At 41.5% G+C, this 25,450-nt stretch overlaps 1 protein-coding gene and 1 long non-coding RNA gene across 2 annotated transcripts in view; one reads left to right on the plus strand and one right to left on the minus strand.

Moving 5' to 3' along the window:
* The first annotated feature begins 2,594 nt into the window (after positions 1–2,594).
* Positions 2,595–11,518, plus strand: LOC120795633. Its single transcript, XR_005708262.1, has 3 exons — positions 2,595–2,681; positions 8,691–8,817; positions 10,149–11,518. It is a non-coding gene; the product is annotated as an uncharacterized LOC120795633 (long non-coding RNA).
* Positions 11,519–16,922: 5,404 nt separating this feature from the next.
* The window catches only part of si:ch1073-358c10.1 (peptide methionine sulfoxide reductase MsrA 1), a 33,199-nt gene continuing 24,671 nt past the window's right edge, over positions 16,923–25,450 (minus strand). The window contains exon 6 of the mRNA XM_040136363.1: positions 16,923–17,936. Coding sequence (XP_039992297.1) covers positions 17,763–17,936 — 174 coding nt within the window. The 3' untranslated portion in view covers positions 16,923–17,762. The remainder of the gene's footprint in view (positions 17,937–25,450) is intronic.

The following is a 25,450-nucleotide window of genomic DNA, read 5'->3' on the forward strand; positions in this document are numbered from 1 at the left end:
CTATGGCTGCTGCTGCTGCTGGGCATCAGCTGGTCAGGCTTTACGCAGGCAGAGGCCACTAGGTCCCTGGTGGGTAACTCTGCACCTGTGTGTGTGTGTGTGTATGTGTGTGTGTCATGTGTTTCTAGGTCAAGTGGGTCCCTGAAATCGAAGATGAGCCACAGCAGTGACTTTCTCCTTCTGTCACTGACATTGTATTCTTTTAACTCTTCTTCTTTCCTCTGGCCCCCACACCCCTTCAAACACACACACACACACACACACACACACACACACGCACACATATACACGTTCCAGCACACGTGTATGAACAAAAGGATATATGTTAGCACACATGCATGAGCGCGCACACACACACACACACACACACACACACACACACACACACACACTTGCCACCCCTCCTCATCTCTCGCTTGCCTCTTCCTTGTGCTGCTAATGAACTGAAACAGTGGGGATTGAGACATGACACACAGCTGATTCTCCCTGCTCCCACACATCCAGACACACACGTACCCTTTCTTAATCTGGGTCAGTGGTGCCCCTCTTGGTCACCCCTAGTGGAGCCCTGCAGACGGAGGGGGCAGAGTGGGAGCAGAGAGGTCTGGGCTCTCAGTGACCTGATTAAAAGGTTTTACACAGACTACTGAGCTCCGTAACCAATCAAACACAGAACACACCCTGGCCTTGTTACTGGACTGTCTCTCACTCTGTCTGGCTGTCATATACCTGTCTGCTTTCATGCATTCTCCATTTGGAGTGATTTATATTCTCTTATAAGTGAGTTTTCTGTTCACCGCCCTCCCCCCACCCCCTCTCATACGCACTAACATATCCTCTTCCTCTGAAGTGGCTATAATCAGGGTGCTGTGATGTGCACAGCATCATGGGACGGACATAAAGACTCATGGAAAATGGACAGTTTCCCAGCTGGTTAGCTCTGCCTTGCCCAGTTCAACCCAGCATTATGGGGCGGGTTTTAATTGGGCTTTGTGTGTGAAACCGTTATAAACACAACACGTCACTAAGATTGTAATGGTCCGGTGTGTTTGTCTTTCGCTGTGGGAGTTTTAAAAAAAACTTATTGCTGTTTTTGACACAACCCAGAGTTAAAGAGACCATCCTCCCACCCTGTGACCCATTGTAGCATAGTTACTGTTTATCAACAGCGCTAAGCAAAAATGCTTTAAAATCTGTGTTAAGTATCATTTCTGAGAATAAAAGCTGAAGTAACACAACCATGAGTCACCCCTAAACAGAGTAACACTACCAGGAAATGCCTATATCTGTTCAGCCATGTCTGGTCTGTGTGTATTGTATTAAGGACATTTCCTGCTAACATTCTCTGACTACTCTGTAATTTACTGAAAATAACCTTGTGCCACTAAATTAAGAGTCTGACCAAAGAAGAGGGTCAAAGCCACTCAAGATTTCTAAAAATGTTGCTTTGTCCAATCCTCCAGAAATGGCCAAAAGAGGAAAATGGCTTTTGGAAGCCAGTTATCACAAACTGGAAGCCTAATATGGCAACATGGAAAAGAAAGATTAAAGACTCAGAAATTCATTTTAATTTGTGGTACTCCCAGCATTGAAAATCTTGCTACAGAAAAATTCAACAACAATGTGACTTTCCAGAAACACTGGTCTTGTTACTCTGGATAATCCACAAAACTCGCTCTCAATGCTCCTCAGGGGTAATTTTTTTTTTTTTTTTTTTGATAGAAACTAGCTCCTGTGAAATCTGTCCACGAGGACTGTGTTATCCTCAGTAACCAGGACGTTTTTTCTAGAGAGAACAACAGTACTACTTTAAAAAATGCAGCCCGCTCATTCATTTCAATGTTGCTCAACTGACAAAAACGTTGAACCAGACTTTAACCACAACACCTTGTGTTAGCTAGTCACCTGAAAGTGCAGATCCTTAAATTTTATAAAGTCACCATGTACAGTTTGATTTTACTGCTTACCATGCGATCATCACAATGGAGGACAGTTATAACTTGGCAGTTAGAACAGCAGCCTCTCAAAAAACTGCAGTGCAGTGTGTTTTGGCCTGTGATAAACCCTCACACTCATGGATGTACTACTCAAACTGGCGCCCTGGATAATATTTCATATTCTTCCTGGTACCCGTAGCAACATACTCACACCAATGCGGCCAGTCGAATTTTTTTTTAATGCAGTGCTATTTCCAGTTTGAACACATGCTTAGATGCCTACATTGTTACTAGTTCAGTTCAAGGAAGGAAATTTATAAATTCATATGTCATCACCCACGCTCTTTGTTTACCGTCTCTCTACATATAGTGTTTTACTACCAAAATAAAGGGAACACCATAAACAATCTTTTTAAAATAATCTCAGAAATGAAGAACTCAAAACCTTGGCAATTAAAACTAAAGTTCTGTATGGCAGGATACCTTTGGGGCTATAAGTGATAAAATACGTTATCTGTGGTGTTTTTTTTTTTGTTTTTTTTTTGCTTTTTTGTTAAAGTAGAAGGGACAGAGAAATAGCGAAAGGCAGAGATAAAGACGACTGGGTCAGGCTGATGACCCCAACACAGTGAGCTCAGATAAAGACGAGCACTTCAAACACCACTGATAAGCTCCACAGCGAAGGACGCAGAGCAGCTTTGGCCAGAACAAGAGATAGGCCTGACAAAGCGCAGTTTATGAGAGGTAAGAATTAGTGTTAAACTGATAGAAATCACCATGTCTCTGCATTGTATTCACAAAAGGCACAAGTGCTACGTTTTTTTTTCCATGTGGGTTTTTATGTTGAGTGTCAGCAGAAACAAAAGGTGTGGAGGCTTCTGTCAGATGGTGCTTCACCTTTATCTAATCAGTGTTAATACAGTCAACAGTGGCATTTTGTAACTGAATAAGCTTCAAGCTAACGTGACAGACAAGCTATGACAATGTTAGCGGTCAATCTAATTTGTTTGTGTGTGTGTGTGTGTGTGTGTGTGTGTGTGTGTGTGTGTGTGTGTGTGTGCGTGTGTTCCTTCACATCACAGCAGCCCGATAATGACTGTTTAACAACCCGAGTAGTGCTCACCTGTGTCAACGCGTTGAGTGACTGAGTTAATTATTGTCCTCCAGATGTCTGCAAAGCCTCAGATAGACAGAGAGATTACAGAGGACAAACTGAAGATTAGATGCACAGAGAGGCTACCTTTCTTCTCAGCGGTAACACCAATCGATCACAAATTTTCAGTTCCGTTCTGTTGTTTCAATATCACAGATAAGCAAAAGCATCAGTGCTGTTATTCACGCTTGTTAAGATAATGCGCATATATGAGTTTTCCGTTCATGCCAGATGTGTGCCCCCCTTGTTAGGGAGGCAGATGATTCCACCCTCCCCAACCAACAACAAGACTCCAATGTTGGGCTAACCTCCTGGTGACTTTACCGCAGCATCTGGCAAACGTTAGGCTTCACCTAAACCCACCGTTTATGCTGTAATATGAGCAGCACTCTTACAGATGCGGCTTCAGTAGGTGAAGCTTGGTGTGTGTGTGTGTGTGTGTGTGTGTATGTCAACGTGTGTGTGCAATTGTGTAAGCACTCTTGCATCTGTGTGCTCTCTGGGCTCAGCTCCACTCGCAGGGTTTTAAAAAGACAATTGCTCGGTTCAGGATGGGAACCAAAGAAGCTGGTGCAGGCACAGCAGGGGAGCCCTTTTCACAGCGTGCACAATAACCACCCAGCCCCAGAGAACACAGTGCCTGGCTTGCCTTGTGAACGCACAGCAGTGACAGTGTGCAGTGCACGTGGTCGAGACGGGTCTGTGTGTCCTTTTGTTAGCAGCAACTGATAAGTGAAAAAAAAAGAAGCAAAAACAGACAAGACCTGTAAGACAATAATACCACACTCCCTGCACAGCTGGCATATTTTCTGAGAAGCTATTTCCTGTAAAAATTCTGACACGGGAATAATGATGGCTTTGATTGGGCCCCAGTTAACGGGAGGCACTTCCTGTTTCTTTGTATTGGTTTCATTGTGAGGCGATGGGGTGGGAGGGGGAGGAGCGGGCGAGGCAGGGTTTGAGGGAAACAGCTGCTGGAGATGACACAGTTAAGAACATCCCTGTGACCCCCCAGCCCTGCACACGCACGCACGCACGCACACACACACACAAACACACGCACACAAACACACACATAAACACACATTCACATACTATCACTGCTTGCTCTGGTAAGATTGGTTGCAACCCAATTTTCCAACTCTTGATCCAGTTAAATCTCCTCTTAACTACCAGTTTGAGTTGTGCCGGTTAAGACATCATTCTCACAAAGTGAGGACATGACTGAGAAGCATTTACTCTCAGTTCTCAGGACAAATGTTACTCAGAGATCAGCTTTCAGGCAACTTGAAGTTCAAAATCAAGACAGTTAAATCAGTCAGTGTGGCCTGTCATCTCTGGTCCCTAGTCCGAGCCCATGAGAATGTGTAGATTAGTGTGGCTCTGTTCAGAGAACAGAGGGATAATACCTACTGCACCCAATTACTAGAAACCAGGGTCAAACTAAATTCCCAAATAATTGTGAAAAATTTCTTTTAACTTGCTAGGAAGACAAGGTGGACAGGGTTTAATTCAACAGCACCATTCAGAGTTTGGGTTAAACTTTGATTATTTCACTCAGCGTTTCCTGTGATAGATCTTAACATTCAAGCAGATGCTCTACTGGCTTACATGTCACAAGTTTCCCACCAGAGTAGCATATGATAAGCTACGCAAAACATCTGTGAACACAATATAAACCAGGTTTGAATTAATTATTGCCACAGCAAAACTGTGAACAACTGGGCAGTGAGTTGAAGATTTTTTTTTTTTGGTTTAAAAAAAGCTCTTAGGAAAGTTTGTGAAAAGGTTAGGGTTTGCGATATCTGTGTTGTTTACACATTGCTAAGGGAAGTCTCACTTGTTATCTGTAAAGGAAAGCCTGTGGTTCTTGAGTCAATTGCTGCAAAAGCAGATGTTAGTTGCATTTCTACTTCTTTCAGACAACCTGACAAACTTTAGTTTGTGTAGTCTCTGGAATAATTATAATTTTGACAATTTGCAAGGCAATCTCCACTCACATGCAGGTATTTGAATGCACACACATAGAATTCACACTTGTGCTTTTATGCATACACACCCACATTTTCTATCTGAGTGAGGTTTTCCATTAGTGTTTTTGCAAAGATCACAGGCTGTTCTGTTTCCTGCCACACAGTGTTTCGCCACAGAAGCTAACCAGTGTTCATGCTTTCTCTGCTCTGCATTGACGATGATCACTGGAAAATCATCAGCAAAACACACACACATCAAGTACACACACCTACCACAAACACAGATGTATGAACACAAACACAGTTACTGTTCAGCTCTTTTTTGCATTGACATTACCTCAGGAAAGGATTAATATATAATGTTTAGTCCCCTCAGAAAAAAAATCAAATTTTTATGAGGATAAAATTATGTTTAAAAGAATAGTTTGACATTTTAGGAAATATTCTTATTTGCTTCTGAGAATCAGATGAAAAGATCGATAACACTCTCATGTTTGTGCATCACGTATGGGGTGAGAGTCAGGAGGCGTTTAGCTTAGCTTAGCATAAAGACTTAAAGTAGGGGGAAACAGCTAGCCTGGCTCTGTCCAAAGTCCAAAAATACACTTACTTTGTTGAGAGCTTGACAGAATTGATTACTTATGTCTCAAACTTCAGACCAGACTTTGTGTAAATACACATTAAAAACACACTAAAGTGTATATTGGCTCCCATTTTTTATGTATGTAAGCATGGATTTTGTGTGTAGTTTTTTGTTCATTCCTTCTTTAAAAGCCAATTAAAAAGCCTACTACCCATTTTTAAAAATGTATTAGTACATTAAAAAAAACAACTGTTCCTTGGTTTGTTTTACTTTATTTGAATTAATTTGTTTTATGTGCTAATTTTGTTCTTCAGTGAATATTTTTAAGATCTATCTTGTGTTGCATTGTGGTCTTCATGTGTTGGAAAAGTTAATATAACTTGAAAAATACACCCCACAACACCTCTAACACTTAGTATACAGACATGGGTGTCAAAAATTCTCATCTAACTTTGGCAAGAATAAGTGTATTTCACAAAATGTCAAACTATTCCTTTAAATACCTAATAACTAAGCAAATTATGCTTCTTATTGTGTTTATATTAATCACACAGGTGCTAGGATGAATGTAGGTTTGTCCCAGTATAATCTCATTATAAAGTATCAATGGCACCATCAACATTATGATTATCTGTAGGAATATATCTTTCTTTATTTGTTGTTGAGACTCGTCTATTCTCCCTCAAAAACAAGCCTCTGCCACATAACCCCTCTCTTTTGCTCAGTTTCAAAACAACTGTTGAAGCTGTTGTCTTCACATAAGGCCTTGTGGGTTGTGTCAGGGGTCATCTAGCCTCTAAAGATACCATCTCTCTCTGTGAGCATCCATCCATCACTGAGGATGCAACGGCACCTTCCTCACCTCTTTCCATACCGCTTCTCTCCTCCTCCTTCTCCCCCTTCAACCCCCTCACTGGTGCTTCCTTCAAAGGGCACACTGATCACCAACAGACACAGATTTTAAGGGTGATGCACTGTTTTCTCTGTGTGACTGTGTCTGTGCAGCAGCAGGGGTCACACCATGAAATTAGGCTGCATGCCAGGGCCAATTGAACTCAGGGGTTACTAACATGCATCGTTCACCACGCACGTTACTTAGCATATCTTAATGCACTGATAAGATTGTGTGTGTGTGTGTGTGTGTGTGTGTGTGTGTGATTTACAGGCAATTTAAGTAAAACTAACAAACTGAACAACAATGTAGCTGCTGTTAGATAAAAGGAGGGAAGATGAGGGTAAAGTGGTTTTAAGTGTTATTGCTTTACGTTATGGAAGAAGACTGCAGCTTTTACAGTTTGCTGCCATAAAAACCACTGAAACATGTCGATTTGATTCAAACAGACAAAACCATGACTGCCTGGCTGTTCTTAGTGATAGTGCAGGAGGTACGAACCTTAGTTTATATGTATATAGTATATATATACACAAACAAATATGTAAAAAGGTCATGGCAGGTATCAATAAGTCCTTGTTAGGGACATAAGACTAAACATAGAAGCTAGAAAATCCAAATGAAAAATTTCACTCAGATCTCAAGACTGCTCTCGTGCAACTCTCCCCACTGATGTCCTGCCTGGCCTACACACATAAGAGACCACAAATCCTCTGTAACTCAATTTCATATACTCAAAATAGAGTGTCCACATTATCTTTACAGCCACATGAAGAAATGCCAAAAACCAAACCAAGTCCACTAACACACAATGTCTATCTATTCAAAGGTCACATTAGGTAGTGATTGGGCTTTTTGAAATAGCTGCTAAATCCACTTTGCTGTAATTAGAGCACTTAGCATCAGCACATTAGTCTGGTCACTTCTAAGCAATTAAGACTTGTTTCATATCACCTGCTGTGACTCGACATCTCCTGAATATTATCACGAAGCAGCTATTTTGGATTTCCTGTGAGATTTAGAAAACAGAGAATAAGGCCACAGTTAGTAGGTCATACAGTTCTTATCAAGAACTCACACACTAGTTAAAATGATTGGATGTAACATTTGCTGAACATTAGCCTCAATGACTAAAAGTGTGTTTTGAAGCGGTAAAAGCTCAACCATAGTTTAACAGTAGCACAAGTAAAATAAGAGTCATAAAGTCAGCAAATAGACTTGTTAATGTCAGTCATACAGTTGTACTGAAAGCAATAACTGCTCATATCAGAACAAGTAAAGCTGTTGCAGCAAATCCCCAGAGTGTAGTGAATTGAATAAGGGTGTGTTTTATTGCTTATGAATTTAACTTCTAATTTGCAAAATTGCGTTTTCATCTTTCAAAAGTATCAGTCTCACGTTAACACACATAAAATCTTTAGAATCTATTATATTTAAAACTTGCATCACAAAACATTATTGGTAAAAAAAAAAAAAAAAACCTTCAAATTTTTACATCCTACAGCTTATTTTATGCCAAAGTTTGTTTTTAAATCTCCAACCTCCAAAGAATGAAGGAAAACATATTGGAAACTGATCTACTTAGTTGCAGCTCTGATGTTGACCCTTTGTAGTCTACCCTGGCGTCTTGTCAAATCACAGCGCTGAACAACATGCTGATGGAGGGTGTGCATGTGTCTTTCTGTCTGTCTAGCATTTTATTTCAGACCAAACTGCCTCTACATGACAGATGTTATCTGCCTTATTTGCCAATCTGGAGCAAAGGCTCAAGAGTTGCAACAGTATTGATGATGATTTCAATAAATGTGTGTGTGAGGGTGATAATGTCTGTGCGAATGGTGTGCTTGATGCCCTCGCGCTCCCCTTTCCTCTGTTGCAGTTCTCTGTGGCTTAACCTTTGATCTGATCATTTGACCTTTCCTTCGCTGACCACCGCTTGGCCGTCCAGGTGTGAAATAGACTCTGTGTGTGTGAGCGAACACATCCCTGCTCTGGTGTGCAGGAGCGCAGATGTGCATGAATGGTAAAGACATTTGTTTCTTTCCTCTTAGTGCGGGTTCCTGAGTGGCTTCCTCTCATCGTTGGCCTATTTGCTCACACTTAAAATCTTAATCTTAAAACTAATACTGTTCTTCCATTGTGTTTTTCCCAGATTCCTTGCCCCCTCTGCAGAGAACCAGAGGAACTGCATCCTAGTATAGCCATTTTCCAGTCATCAAACTGGGACCCAGGAATGGGAGGAGGAGACTGAGCAGACAAACCACAACTGACTCAAACATGTAAATCAGCTGCATTTAAACAACAAAAGAATTATTAAAGTTTTATATACTCAGGCAGTATTTTTAGATGATAGCCAGGTTGGTGAAGCACTGTGCCGGTAAAGCTTTCTGTTTTACATGCACTTCATTTCCTTTCATATGAGACACTAAAAAAAAAAAGACATTTGGCAGGAGCTTATTAAAGGGACTCTAGAGTATACACAGGAACAATTTATAGACAAAGTGGAATGTTTAAGATTATTGTCAAACCTGTACCGGAGAGAAGAAACAGAGCACACTACTTTCCATCACAATCACACTTGGCTGATGCAGAATCTTTGTCTGACAAATCTGTCTTGAACCGACCGATTCTCATAAACAGAAGACCTCATTTTTAAAGGGCAGCTCCAGCATGTCTGAAACTTGTAGATACAGTGAAAGCCCATGTATGCTAAGTTACTATGATTGCCTTAAAATCGAGTCCCTCCATTTCTCCCCACATCATTCAACTCGTCGGGTCCCCAGTACAGCACACAGGGCCCCCTTTTCGTCCCCTCCCATCCCTCTCTCTTTCTTCCTCTCTCTCTCTCTTTCTCTCTTTCCCCCCTGCTAGGATCCCCACAGCTGCGCGGACCAGGTGCGTTCCGCCCCAACACACACACATGCACACACTGACACACACACACACACACACACACACACACACACACACACACACACACATATAGACACCCGGGTGCACACACACACACACACACACACACCCACACACACACACACACACACACACCCTTACACCCGCCAACGGACGCAGCAGGAAATGCCTAATACCAGTTTTAGAATGATGCCACTATGCCAGCTTGACAGGGAGGCTGCAGGATCTGTCATGAGGGGAGGCAAAAGAGATACCGAGAGAGAAAGTGAGACAGAGACGGAGAGTAGTGTCTCGTAGAAAATGTAGAAACTGAAAGAATAAAACAGTGGCTTTATTTCTGAATGTTATGTTAGGGTTTTAAGTTTAGACATTTGGCAAAACTTAAACTTTCTCAGCTCATAAATAGCGTCTGCACATGTCCTGTTTCAATCCTCATGGTAGTCCGTTTCCAGGACTGGATATCAACACACACAATCTCTACTGGCACGGCTAAAATATATCCAGCTAAACCTCTCTCCAGGGATCCTCAAGTAAAAGGGACCCCTGTATGTGTGAGTGTTTGTGTGTGTGACTGTGCACGCATGTGTAACTTTATGTGTGGGTGGATGCACATGTGTTTTTATAAAAAAGTACCAGTTATTTTGGTCTGTGGCTCACCACAGCTCACACTCTCCCATCTTGTACTCATCTCACACAGCCCCAGGAGAAGAAGGGGGAAGGTTGTGACAAACGGAGAAGCAAGTGACCAAGACAAAGACAGATACGTATGAGTAGAACAGATGAAGAGGAGGTTGAAGAGAAGACATGATTTGTCATCAAAGATTATTGGAATATATGAGATTTCAGAGAATATGTGATAAATTCTTTATGTTCTGGTAGGTGGCACATAGTGCCCCATTGTACTGCATTAGTGATTTTTTTCTCAAATGTACTTTATATCTCTCAAAATGAAATCTTCTTATGAAAACTGAATCGTGGGTGTGGTAGCAAATACAAAAGAAATAGAGAAGTACTGAAATCTTTTTAAAAATGTTTTTTTAATGATACATTTTATCATATGATGATTACCTCTGTAGCAAAATAAAGAATATTTAGTTCTGCAACTAATGATTAATTTCAATATTATTTATTCTGATGATTATCTTCTTGATTAACTGTTTAGTCAATAATATGTCTGAAAAAGGGGAAAAAGCCAATCACAATTTCCTAAAACCCAAGGTGACTTCTTTGAAATGCTTGTTAATCTAGCCAACAGTCGAAACCCCAAAGATGTTCACATTACTATCATATTGTACAAATAAAGCAGCAAATTCTCACAATTTAGAGGCTGGGACTAGGTAAAGTTTGCCTTTCTTTCTTGAAAAATTACAATTAAACAGTTATCTTGGTTAACAAACTGATTCATTTTCTGTTGAAGAGATAACTCACTAATATTTCCAGTTCTATTTTTGATATCACCCAATCTATAGCGCTGATAACACTGAATAGAGCAATGAAGTTAAATAGACTACAATCAAAATATTTACTCACACCTTTCATACTTAAGTCCAATAACATACATTTATTTCAAACTTTAAAGTTCTTTTGGAATGGGGTTACTTTGACCAAGAAAGGTTTAGGATTACCAACAAGATGTGTGATTCCAATTAAAAAAGAAAATAAAAAGGAGTAAATAAATAAATCCAATTTTGCTCTGAATTCAAAGAGCAAATGCTGTTTTATAATTTGCCAAAACTCTTGTTTCATTCAATAATAGCAATCCAGTGTGAACTGGCACCACTGTAATGTAATAATCACAGTTTTGGTGCTGTATCCGTGTTGGTTCCCCATCATTATAGAGTGTGAAGCAGTACTGTACCCTGCCTCAGTACCCAACAGCAGCAGAATATAAAGAATAATACGAAGTGGATCCTCCAGTCATCCCAGTATCCCAATCCAATTCAATTTCTTAATTGTTGGGCAATATTTGATTAGTTGACGTGTTGGTCTGCATACAGTATTTGGATACACAGTAACAGCTGAGCTGATAATGAGGTCTTAATGATTTGTATGTTTAGTTTGTTGACTCTATACTCAACTGACTGTAAAGCAAAGTCTCCTCTTTCAGCCAGTGATGAGTCTGCTATTGGCCTGTTCCATTGGAAACTATATCCCTGATAAAACAAATCCAATTTAAACTGGATTTAGTTTGTTATTGACTAATATTTTTAAAATTACAGTGGACAAAATTCAATGTCATTAACAATTCACAACATCGTTTATTTTTATTATGATTTTGCTCAAGATTTTGTCACATTGTTGATATATTTCTATTACGCAACGGCTTAATTTCTTTCATAGAAAGTATCTGATTCAGAGGCAAAAGTTATGGACTGAAAGCTTGTACATGGTGCATGATACTGAGTGGAAGTTAAGATAAGAATTTAATGGTGCTATCTGCAGTGGACATTCATTTCAGTGGCCGACCTGAACAGATATAAAGGTGTAGTAAACCCACAAGTCAGTTACAACAGCATTGTGGCTGATGATAAACTCCTCTGTGTATTATTGTGATGGAAACTTAAAAAGACCACTACACACATAAACATAAACACATGTACACACATTCACATTTTCACACATACACAATTGCACACTCTGCTGCCACCTCAGTGTGGCCACATTCTCACCTCAAACCTTTCCATTCACTGACAGCCAGGCCAGTGTTTTCACCAGCGGATGTTTTTTGAGGCCAGTGTTTCTTTGAAAAGGCGCTAACGGCCTCAGCCAGAGAGGAGAAAACTAATTAAAATTATTTTAGACTGCGTCTTCTGTGGGATACCTGAAGTTTGATTTTTCAAGAGCTTTCAAGCTGCACCACTGAACTCTTTTTGTTCTTAGCCAGTTTTCTGTTCTGACTGTAGATGACTGATCTTTCTTTACAAGTTTAAAATTTTGTTCTATTTTATGTCTTCAAAAAGACTTAATAAAGAGCAAGACCACTGGCATAATATGGCCTACGCTTAAATATTACTATATTACATTAAAATGAGTACATCGGCATTAAGCCAGTAAAAAGTCTGGATAATATACTTTTTTGCGCTGAAACAATACAGATTCCTCTTTCCTTATGTAGTAGTAAGACACTAAATCTATAGACACACTCAGACACACATACAAACACTCCAACAGGAAGAGTGTGGGTGTTTGGGAGCAGCTGCATGGAGAAGCATCAGAACCAGCTTCCTCCTGGTGCAGCCAGCACCATCTCTCCTCCCTTCTATTTTCTCTCCCTCTATCTACTCTTTCCTTCACATCTATTTCTTCTCTTCCTTTTATTTCTTTCTCTCTCTCTCTTACACAGACAGAAACATATATCCAGTCAGAAACAGACAATACCACCATCACCTCATGTTGGCTCTTACCAGAAACTGAACACAAGGTTCAATCTGCACGGCTGGCAGAAATTAGCCAGCTACGGCAGAAAACAGTTTGCGCATGTTGCAATGCAAACTGTGTGTGTGTGTGTGTGTGTGTGTGCGTGTGTCCTGTTTCTGTCCTCTTTCCTCAGAATGGTGATACACGAACACATGACGACGTGAAAGCCCAAATGTTGCTCAACGCTTTGCCATGTTCACTTCTAATCGAGGTCTTGTTGGCAGCTTTAAAACTTGACTCCACTCTCACACCTGTGTAAGGTGAGGCTCAGATGACTCAAGGCACAGATGGACAAAGCAGATAAAGCCGTGAAATGAACATGAGCGAGAGAGAGGGAGAGGGAGAGAGAGATTTTTTTGATTTAAAAAAACATTTATTAGACCCAGATCATCGTCACATCATCACCCAAAGATCAGAAAGAAAAATAGCAAAACAAACAGAGAGAGAGAGAGAGAGAGAGAGAGAGAGAGAGAGAGATGTTTTGTAAATTCAACTGTTACATCAGTGCCTCAGCTGTAAAATGTCAGTCTTTGATTATTGTACAATCATCTTTGCAGTGGTTTAATTTTAAAAACTACATGATAAACAGGATACACTGCATATGTCAGTGACTATGTTTAAATGCACCATATAGTTGAACACAGTTATCTGAATCAAGGCCGATGGAATCTTCCTCTAACAAGAGACTGCACAGGTGCAACTGCCTTAGCATCTTTGTGTTTCACTTTCCTTTCCAGTTTTCTATTCTTACTCCCTAATCCTGTTGCCCAGTGCCATTCCAGCCAGTATTTCCTACTTTTCTGTAACCCCTCTCCTTTACCCCTTTCTGTCGGCAGCACACCCCCAGTGAGTGGTTACTGTGCTGAGGACACTCAGCAGTTATTTCTGTGTTTCCTGTGTGTAATGCGGTGGTAGCTTGCGCTAGCTAGCATGGCTGACAACTCACAGGCTCCCAGGTGCAGAGTGTGTGGGCTGTCAGCCAGAAAGCCAGTGGGCCAGTTAGCAAGCCAAGCAGGCCCTGCAGCACGTGCTGCCCTCCACCCCCACCCCTAACCCATCGCTATTCCTAGTAGAAAGGAGAAACAGGCTTGTGACATTTTCACTATGGGAGAGGACACACGCCTGTGTACTGTATGTGTGAGCATGTGTGAGCTTGTCTTTTTTTGTTTATATTTTCTTATGAGGGTAATGCTGCACCAAACCAACCTGTTTGAGGATAAAGGTTGTCTAAAAGTTTTAATGTGTCATCAACTTGTGCATGACTGAGACACAGGAGCTTCTCTGGCTATGTGCAGACCTACTGTTTTTGGAATTAGCTTGTCTTCCTCCCCCGGGGTTCAGGGGTCGGGCTGCGCCGACAGAGAAGGCCTCGAGTGAAACCAGCATGCAGGGGTACCAGGGTTCGCCCTCTTCCCCCAGCTCGCCCCCAGGCCGCAGATGCACCGACCCAGACAAGGCTGCACTTCTCTGGGCAGCACAGAGAGACTGCTGTGCTCCGGTTCCTGGAGCCTTGATGCTCTGATGCTCTGATTGAGACCCTGCGCCCATGCAGGAACCAGAGGGAGGGGAAGGGAGAGTAAGGGAGGGCATGCAAACATATCTGGCATCTGCAAAACCCTGCACACAACTCTCATATCATCATGAGAGAAATGTTCAGGGCATATAGAAAAATGTAAGCTCTGTTTTTCCTCTGCTATCACATATGCAGAAGATATACACACCCACACACATATCCAATTGTGTGCCTGCTACCTCAGAAAAGTAATTATGTGAGGGGCAGGTCAAGAAGGCAGAACAATTCTCCAGCTGGTAGGACAGAACCAGAATATACCACTCTGCCATTGTTCTATTTATATAGCTCACTAAACAATGTCATGTTGGTTTCCTTCAAAAACAAATAATTTAGCTGCCTATGGTGGCATCTAGAGCGGAATAAAACAAGGATACTTTCAATGATGTATACACATAGGGTACTGTATATACATACGGTAAGATCTATTGAAGCTGTCATGGGGAAGATAAATGAAAAGCTGTCAAAGGAGGACACAATAGAGAGCATATCAGAGTGCAAGAAATTTGTGTGGGTGCACGTCTCTGCAACGTGTCTTTTTGGTGTGTTTGTTTCTCTTGCGTGGGCGCTACCTTTTGCATTAGGCGGCAGTACAGGACGAAGTCAGAGGTAGTGGTTGGGACGTGTGTTTATATGTGTGTGAGTGTGTGTGTGTGTGTGTACGCACATGTGTGGGTAAGAGTGCAGAGCACTTCTGATAAACAACCAGCACCTCTCTGTTTCAGCCCACTCTCCCACAGCACCATGCGTTTTCACAAACCTATGCTTTTCTTCAAATAACGAGGCGACGACTTTTCTTTATGAGCTTAGAGATTTTGACATTGAGGAAAGGAAAAGAAGGACAAAACGTGCTTATCAGAGTATAATAGAATAAGATAATCAAATGCATGAACATGGTGGTGTTCATGTGCCTGTGAGCTGCCACCTCTCTTCAGGGTGACTGAGCATAGGCCAGTGAGAGGCATAGCAGCGAGCTGGAGTGGCATGCTCTTTGTGGCCAGCTGTGGGGCCACTAAAGGCCCATCTGCAAACAATAGGCTCTGTCTGAAGGGCACACACAGCCTGGTTCGTGTCCTGCCCAGCCTCACTGTGTTTGTGTATGGATGCGTATATGAGAGTACCATGCATTTCCATGCCCCATTTTAATCTATTACAAAGGAATACACAGAAAACATACACTTACTCATGCAGCTACTTCTAAATGTCATTTTGATGTGTCTGCATTAAACCTGTAAATTTTCCACAGTAGTTCTCTTCCTACATATAACCGACTCATAAGCTTAGTGTGTGATAACACCTTCCCTGTAATGTGGCAGAAAAAAAACAGAATCATGCCGTGCTTCACTGAGGCACCTTTTGTTAAAGTCCAACATCATTGCAGATGGTGGAAACAACTGATTTCTCCATGTGATTAGGGCTTTCATGCCGTCCTCTTTCAAAACAGAGGAAATTAAGATCACTTCATTAAAAGGTTACTTCCTCTCGCACACTCGGCAAAACACAACAGCATAAAAAAATGTAGGCGGGTGCTAGCTGGCCCAACCACATACCACTCAGCGCGGTTCGATCAAGCAAGCCACAGCTTCACATGCCCCGGCACACACACACACACACACACACACACACACACACACACACACACACACACACACACACACACACACACACACACACACACACACACACACACACACACACACACACACACACACACACACACACACACACACACACACACACACACACGGCTGCTGCATGCAGACACATGCAAAAATATCTGTCCCAATACTAAAATAGGCCCCGAGAGGTTGCACCTGCACCTTTGCCCTGGTCCACACCTACACACAGGTGTCAGGATGTGACACACACACACAGACAGAGAAAGAAAGATAGAAGAGAGGGAGGGGAAAAACGAGAGCGGGGTGAATCACACTACTGCGGTCGACCAAAAAGCTTTTTCTAGATATCATCTCTGTATTTTGGAGTCTAACCATGTGTGTGATTTTCATTTTTAAATAGACTTTCAAGTTAATGTGTTTAATTATGAAAAACATGGCACACAATGCTTATTCCGTAATTACTTAGTCCTTTATGGTATGTAATTATATTATGTATTTTACATATAATTATGGGTTTGGGGGGAGTGGAGTGAGAGTTTAAGCAAAGTGTGTATCATATTGCATACATGAGTGCCTCAAGTGTCTCATTCTGCGATCCAGAATGAGTAGTCTCTGAATGTGTAGCTGTGTGTCACAGTGAGTCATACCCATTTGTGTCTCATCGGTATGGTGGGTCCCATGTCAAATGGGGCAGAAAAGGGAACAAATAAACTAAGCAATGTATATATATATATATATATATATGTATATACATGTGTGTGTGTATAAAATATATAGCTGCACGGGCAAACACATGCATGTATGAACAGGCACAAATACACACACATACACAAACACGTGCATGGTACATAAACAGAAAGTTTGAAGAAGATATATTTTATTATTTCCAGAAGAGACCGCATTGAATTAATGCTGGTATTGTTGCGTTTGCCTTTTACTAAGCTACTTAGTAAAATCGTATGATCATATTAAAATCTGCATTTAAGAAATCTGAAGAATTGTTACTCTGACAATAAAGTCTGAGCTCTGTCACAGTGTTCTGGCTTTAAGATGGATGTGAAAAGACTGCTGGTTAGGAATACCAATGAGGTTGGTAGATTTTCTTCCCATCGAACAACTGTGGAAGGGAAAGATTTTACATGGTTTCTTTGCTACAGTATAACAAAACAAAAAAAAAATTCTGCTGGAGCTGCTATTTTTTAAGAAACGTCGCCACCCTATGGAGGCTGACTGCTGCTGCAATCTAACGGACACTGCTACAGCTGCACTTGAATTCCAGCATCTTTTTTATTTACCTCCTTTTATTTTCCTTTCTTATTGTCTTCTTATTGTCTTTTGTTTTTTTTTTTTAAATATTTTTTAAAATCTTACATAAAGAACTTTGAATTGCTTTTTTTGTTTGAACAGTGCTACACAGAGAAAATGTCCTTGCTGTAAACTGTAAATATTCCCTATAACTGACAGACAGCACGGACTTATTGAAGCTTTGAACAGAAAAATTCCCTGAGGCTTAGTAATGAATTCATGATTTGACTAATATGGTCTTATGCTAAAAATACTGACAGATACACTAGAAATACGTATTTTTTTAAACAGTGTATCAAATACTTGTAACAATAAAATATTAAGAACAGTAAATGACGACATTAGAACCTACAAAAATCCTCATCCGACAAGTGATCCTTTTCTCTCTCACTTCATAGTCTCACAGTTCATCCTTTCTGCCTCCAATGGGACATGAGATGCCAGTGCCTTTGAGGCCACAATAGCCTTTAGGTACCTTCTTCAGGTACTGCTGGTGATAGTCCTCAGCGTAGTAAAACTGCTGCCCCTCCAGGATCTCTGTTGTGATGGGACCGTAGCCTTTTTTATCCAACTCCTAGGGATAAAAATACACACATAAATCTATCCAGTTGTTCATAAATGAAGCGAAAAGTAGAAAAAAAGAACCATTTGTTTGTGTTGACAAAACAGGATGCATTTTTACTGTATATATACACTGTAACGTTATTAAATATCATCAGATTATTAACCAATCAGACTAATTCTGACTAAATCAACAGGCAAGAATGTTTCTCTAGAAATCTACACCCTTCAAATTGTATAATTATGAATATATACACTGAACTTCCTGTTTAAAAATTGTACGAGATCCTAAATTAATACTTCTACAGGTAATAATCTCCACATGGATCCTGAGTTACATTTTACTTAAATTAGGCATTAACAAATTTTTTTTTATGTGCTTATATACCATTCTGTGTCAACGTTAAGGCCTAGCTTTAAGTTGAAGCCATATTGAATGTTAGAATCACTAAAACAAACTTCTGTGAGGAAAACATTCCTATTATTCAGCATGCAACCTGTTTCCATCACCGAGGTCATGACTTAGATTAGGCTTTACTTTCTCCGACTGTTGTAACTTCCTCAGAATGAGCACGCCTCTTAAATGGTTGTTTTAGTCTGTAGTGTATTGGACATGAACTTTCGATACCTCTTACCAATACAATAAAGAGATTCTGCTCCTCAAAGCGGGGTGATTGAGTGACAGAAGAAAGAACCATCTTTTTATCTTTGTAGTGCAGCTTGCCTCTGTGGCTCTCTCTGTGGGACAAAGCATCAAAGAGCATCCGCTCTCTTTGAGAACTCCTTAAGACATTTTCACACTCGCACTTTTCTAAACACCTTGAGAGAAGGCTTCAAACACACTAAAAAGCACACTTAATCACATAGACACACATACACACACTAAACACCTCTGACAGATATATCAAAGGTATACCTGCTGTGCTGAGTGGGTTTCTCTATCTAATAATACAAGCGCTCAGTCCTCTCTAGATCCGCGCTCTGGAGAGCTGACAAAACAACAAGTTAGAGGTATACTGGGACTGTCTGTGGGCAACAAGTAGCTTGCATGTAATGCGCTACAACTTAAAACAGTGTGAAGTGCTGGGGAGCTTTACTTTGTGGGGGCGTCAATTGGCTGGTTTCAGCCAGCACCACTATACAGAAGCCGAATGTATTCCATCCAGGCTCAACCTGTTCTTATCAGCTCCTGCGTGCTCCTCCTGTCTCTCTGCATGATCCTGTCGCAGATACTGTTGGGCCTGTTTAAGGAAGGGGACCTCATTCTTCTTAAGGTGGTACAACTTGAAAATTGCGTATCAAAGTTTGTAGCTTGCTCTTTTATTGACTCTGTGGTCAGCTTGAGTTCACGGCATGGATTCCCTGCGGGCAATTTTGTAAGGCAGGAAAATTTTTAAAAAATGTCCCGATAAAGCTCCTCAAAAGACTTGTTTAGCATTATCCACTTTTCCGCTGTTGAACTGTATGCTCTTCAGATTATAAACAGTCATATTTTTGCAAAAACATGTTGACAGACATCTGGGCATGATGATGTAAAGATCGTGAGCAGGCACACGTCCCAGGATGTAGCTGTCGCTTCAAAGCTGCTATAATCAATGTTTTGACATGTGGGTGATGATGTGTAATGTAAAAGGTGTTGCCTGTAGTGATGAACCCACAGAGAATTATCATCCAACTTTGCAATCCTTCTGAGCACGTTTCATCTCAATGTTTTGGTTTTGTGGACCGCAACACTACTGCTTTGGTTCACTCTCACTGCTCTCAAAAATTGTTTCCAGCAGCAGCAGGCAGCTGTTTTCAGTGAAAAAGCTCTAATAAACACATTATATAATACTTGCCCAGCACCAGACTGCACACAGACGAAGTTAGTGACTAGCTGGTGAATAGGGTGGAGCATTGAGCAGCTATAGAGCCTGACATCTCCCTCAGGAGTTAAAACCAAATCTGAGCTAAAAGGAATATGAATATTGAACTTACATTTGCCAGGGGGCCAAGAAGATGACTCTTAATTGATCAAAAGTTCCATGTCTGCTGGATTAGCTGCTTTGGTGACATGTTCGCAACTTCGTAGAGGATGACACAATATTGTGTTCACAGGTTGTTTTGCTGCCATCAAGTGGCCAAAAAAAATCATGAAGTTTATGAAAAAAAAAAAATACATAGATGAGTGACAAATTAGATGAAAAAAATATATATAAAAGTCCCTTAGTAAGAAACTGGATCAACACAAGTCTCCAGTTCAGCTTCAGGCACCTTGGCATAGATTCTAGAGGTCTCTGAAACTTACTGGAGTGACGGACACCATTCTTCCAAATAATAATCCCTCGATTGGTGTTGATGATGGTGGAGAGTGCTTTATAACTCATTGCCTCACAATCTCCCATAACTATTCATTTGGGCTGAGATCCAGTGACTGATGCACATCATTGTGAATTCGCATCGTTCTGAATGATGCGAAAGATTCACATAATTTTCATACTCCCCTCGTCTGACCTCTCGTCGTCTGAGGAGTCACACCAATTTAACCCCAAGCTGTTTTGGAAGGTGTCTGTTTAAACACCTTCCTGCACTGTCAGGAATAATATTAGGTACACTGAACCCTTCATTTATTGGTCTGAAAGTAGTCAAATTTATAATGATTGAGCCTAAAAATGCAAAATACCATCCAAATGTATATGTATTAGGTATTATTTGTGTAAAATCTCCCCAGGTTGATAAAACTCTCAAGCACCTGACCTTAGTGTCCTCAATAATAACTATGTTTCTCCACTCATTTATTTAGATTTTTCAGTTTGGTCACCTGTCTGTATATATAACCATTTGTTGTGACATTTCCCAGTCTTTGTATTTCATGTGGAAGTTCATTAAGAGAGATACGCTGTTTCCCCATCCTCAAATTAATCAAGCAAAGCAAAACACATGCCAGAGAGGAGGTACAGTCCACATAATTTGTTAGCACATCTTTTGCTGTCGCTGGAACTGAGCTGAATAACTAAAGCGTGGAAATAAATAATTTTGGCCAGAACAGATATGTTCCAGTCGGTACCTCTATTAACTAGGTCAGCTGGAATTGGGCATGTAAGAGGGAGACGACAGAGGAAGTAATGTCAGTGAAGGACAGCGGGGTAGTGTGTTATTTTGTCCACATGGAGGCAGTGTGGTACTAGCTGATTGTGTGTGTGTGTGTGTGTGTGTGTGTTTGCTGGAGGTGATGCAGTGGAGTCAGTAAATCAAAGCTCTGCACCCCACAGAGAGGCTGAGGCAGCAGCTGACCTCTAAGTCCTCAGTGGCTGCTGCTACAATGTGAGGACTCTACTCTCCCTGCAGGAAGGACCCAATGTCCACAAACCAAACTACATCACAACGCAGTCCTGAACATGGTGCACCCGCATCACAAGCACCGACATATTTACCTTTCAAATGCACAGAGTGTGCAGTGAGCAGAACGCATTTCCTTCTGCCTATATCTAAAAAAATTGTAGAAAACCGGCCGACACGAGCATGGAGCTTTGTACATCATGGCCTAATTAATCAGTCATTACCACCAAACCACTGTAGTAGCAAAGCCTCCAGGGCAGAGGACGCTTCATGTGAGGAGAACACAACGTCCAAGAAAAAGGTCTGCTATTCCGACCAAACACACATCCCTGCACCACTCCCTCGCTCTCCATCCAGCCCTCTATAGCAGTCACAACACGGCGGCCATTTTAGATCTATAAATCAGAATGCATGGCGTCACACCAGTGTGTATAACCTTATGTGGCTTCGCTTTCTCTCCTTCTATCTCTCTCTCTCTCACACTGCAGCAGCAGCGGAGGAATGGAGGTAAGAATGTGGAGGGTAAAAATGCTTAAGATGTAGGAAGAAGAAGAAGGGCGAAATAGATGTCCTCAAGTGGCGCATTTTGATGCTGACGATGATGATGTTCAAATGATGGCTACAAAGAAGAACAGAAATTTGTATATGCTGTATATATATGTGTGGGAGAGGAATGAAACAAAGGGGAACGTTAAGAATAGTTCGGTGCGTGTGTGTCTGTGTGTGTGTGTCTGTACGTATTACTCAATTTGTGGGGTCACCAAAAGCCACCTTATGGGGATTAACCTCCTATTTGGAGACAAAAAGCTGGTCCCCACAAGGTAAACCATTACATTTTAGGGGTAAGAAATGTTTTTTGGTTAAGGTCATGGTTATGGTTAGGATTAGCCATGGACTGGTCATAACACTGGGTTAAATCTCGGGAGAATTAACAAAAGTCTACACAATGTCCGCCTAAGTGAAAAAAACTTGTTTGTGTGTGTGTGTGTCCAGGGCTGAGCTCACTCAGCCCAGTCAGCCCTTCCTTTCTTCACGCCTGTCGGAAAGGCTCCCCTGTCAAAGACATAGCTGAACGGGTGCATCTCTCTCTCTCTCTCTCTCTCTCTCCTCCTTTCTGACTCTTTCCATCTCCCTCCATTGCTGATTCCCCCCCCACCCCCCCCCCACGTGAGCACAGACCATCGCTTCGTGCTACCAAGTCCTCCCTGCTATCCAGCCAAGCGAGAGAGCCCCCTTGCCATCACCATCGCCAGAGAGACGGCCCCGGGACACAAATAGGACGTGACACCCCAAGAGAGGGTGGATGTGATGGAGGAAGAAGAGGAGGAGGAGGAGGAGGAGGAGGAAAATGTACTCTCTCCTCTCTCTCTCTTTCCTTATCCTACTGTCTTTTTTCTCTCTGTCGTTTTCCCTCAGAAGGCCTACGGCTGCAGAGTGGTGGGGAAGAGACGCGGATTGACATAGAGTTTGTGACACCCGATGACTCATGGTGAAGACATTTGAAGAGAGATATGACCTCAATTCGGGGATTTATGTAATCATCCTTAGTCCACCCCTGTTACTAGTGTGGGTTTGCCAGTTCACCATTTCACCTCACCTTTATTGTTGTATTTTTCTTTTTCTTGGTATCCTCATCCCAGTTTTGATTTCAAAACCCAGTCATGATTTCAGATCTTGACTGTAAAAAAGTCAACTTTGCTTAATTTGGCACGACCATAATTTACTACAGGATTGCCGAAGCATGTTGTGCAAGTTTTACAAAGCGCATACAGTAATTCAACAGTGGTGGAACAAGCACTGAGACCTTTTATTAAGTTAAAGCAATAATATTATAGTAAAAAAAATAATCCATTACAGGGTATCCTTCTGATATACCATGTAACCGCAACTTTCCAGATTCAATTGTGGTTGAGTACTTTTCTTCCCCTCATGTATCCTCTCTGTCATGCCTTTATCCTGTCTATCTTGCTTTCATAATTTTATTTAGATATAAGTGCAAAAGTGTTCCAGCACATACATGTACTTAATGTATCAAAAATGAAAGTACTCATTACGTTTTATATTACTGGATTTTCAAGGATTGTTATTGCTGACAAATTGCTACACATACAGCATTTTAATGTTGTTGCTAGTCTAGATTAACCTAATTTGAACTACTTTATATACTGTTGGGTAGTTTTATCTATAATATTGCAAACTAATAGTTTTTTAAGTAACAAGTGGCTACACTTGTCAAAAAATGCAGTAAAACGAAAGATCCCCTATGAGATGTAGAGGACAAAGAGTATAAAATAACATAAAATTAAAATACTTAAGTACAAGTACCTCAAAATTGTACTTAAATAAAGCACTTAGTTACTTTCCACCACTGTAGTTCAGAATTTAAAGACAAAAGACAACAAATGGTTTGTGCATTAATACAGATACTTGATCTCTCTCGTTCACTGCCCTTCAACATCTTAAAAATGTAAATACATTTTAAGTACAACAGACAGCAAAGCCGCTCCGTGGTACAATGCTGGTAATAGAAAGATTGTGGCTCTGCCAGAAAACACATGAAATAGCCTGACATGATACTTATCGACTAGTCCGCTGCACCACGCTTGCCCTCGATGACCTCAGGGAGAGAGAGACAGAGCGGGTGTGATGGAGAGAGAATGAAGGAGAGAGACAGATAGGGAGAGAAAGAGACATGGAGATTGTGCGAAAAACACGCAGAGAGAGAGGGAGGGAAGTGAAGAAGGAGAAGAGCATGGGAGATTACCGAGAGACTGATAGAATGACAACAGACTGGAGTGAGGCAGTGAAAAATACATTAACACAGTAGACAGAAAAAAGATACAGATAGAGTAGTACATTATGTTTCTTGTTCCTGTGAGGTTCTGTAAAATGTCATATATGTAAAACAGTCATGTACATCACTGCGACTGTGTGTGTCTGTGTACGTGTGTGTGTGAGAGTTGAAAGATGTCTATTCCCCCTGCGTGTCTATGCACAGAGTTTTTTTTTTCCTGCCCTGTTCATCTCTCTTTCTCTCTCTCAGCGCAGGTCAGGCATCCATTTTAGCTGGGCTCTAATCTTCTGCGAGCGCGCCTACATTTTGTGAGTGAGGAAGCTAACACTCCTACATTTTGAGAGGGAGAGAGGATGCACGCACTTCAGTCTTGGAACGAGGCGGTGCGCACTCTTAAGTTTTTTGGGGATTTTTTTTCCCTCTTTTGTTCCAGGGCAGAAAACAAAATAGCTCAACATCTGAAGACCAAAACCGCATTTTTAGTGAAAACCAAATCGTCTTTTAACATTTCAGCTGCAATATACTCGACCATATCTCACTGAAAGATGGCTATTTACCTTCGGGAGATTAAAAGAAGTTATCTGTCAACATTAAACCTGTCACAATTTTCTATTATTCTCTTTTATCTAAGTCACTACTGTTTTAGAGCTACACAAGCAAGATGTCTTGTTATCGATAAGTTCAGCACGCAGCAAGAGCATTTCAAGATTTTCATGTTCAGCGCAGACAGACTATAAAATGTGAGCGCGGCGGAATAGTTGGAAGGGTAAAATCTGACTTTTGAATACTTTCCAAAATGAGAGACGTGAGCTTGTGTGACTTCAAGCCCGATTATGAAACCTGCTGATGCTGTGCCCCCTTTTAACAACCCCCAGGCTTCTCCTCAAGACTTCTAGCCCCAAACGATCCCCCCCCCCTCTTTTTTTCCACCCATCATCCGAACCCCTGCGCTCCCCCCTCCATCCCCCTTTCAAGCTCATTAAGTTAGGATGCCTTATCAGAGGGCACACTCACCCCTCCAAGGCCCTACACACATGCATGTGCGCGCAGACACACAATATTCAAGCTGGCTTGATAAAACCTATTGTTCATACATGCACACACACTCTCCTCTCTCGTTCTCCAGACACACTCATATAGAAGCCCCGTTCTCCCATTTTTCTCTCCAAACCCTAACCCATCTCTGACCCACCCCCACCCTGCACTCTCCTCCTAATCAACTCTTCCCATCCCTTCTCTCTCACCCTCCACTCACCCCCATACCCCCTCACCCAGGTCTGGGGAGACACATTTTAGCAGAGAGGGAGGGATAGAGGGAAAGAGAGAAGGGGAAAGAGAGGGTGAGAGACGGGGGAGACAGAGGGAGAGAAAGAGATGCACTCCTCCTCTCTGCTCTGCTGCCACAGCGGCTTGGC

This window comes from Xiphias gladius, chromosome 10 (assembly GCF_016859285.1).
Source record: "Xiphias gladius isolate SHS-SW01 ecotype Sanya breed wild chromosome 10, ASM1685928v1, whole genome shotgun sequence".
Classification (NCBI taxonomy): domain Eukaryota; kingdom Metazoa; phylum Chordata; class Actinopteri; order Istiophoriformes; family Xiphiidae; genus Xiphias; species Xiphias gladius.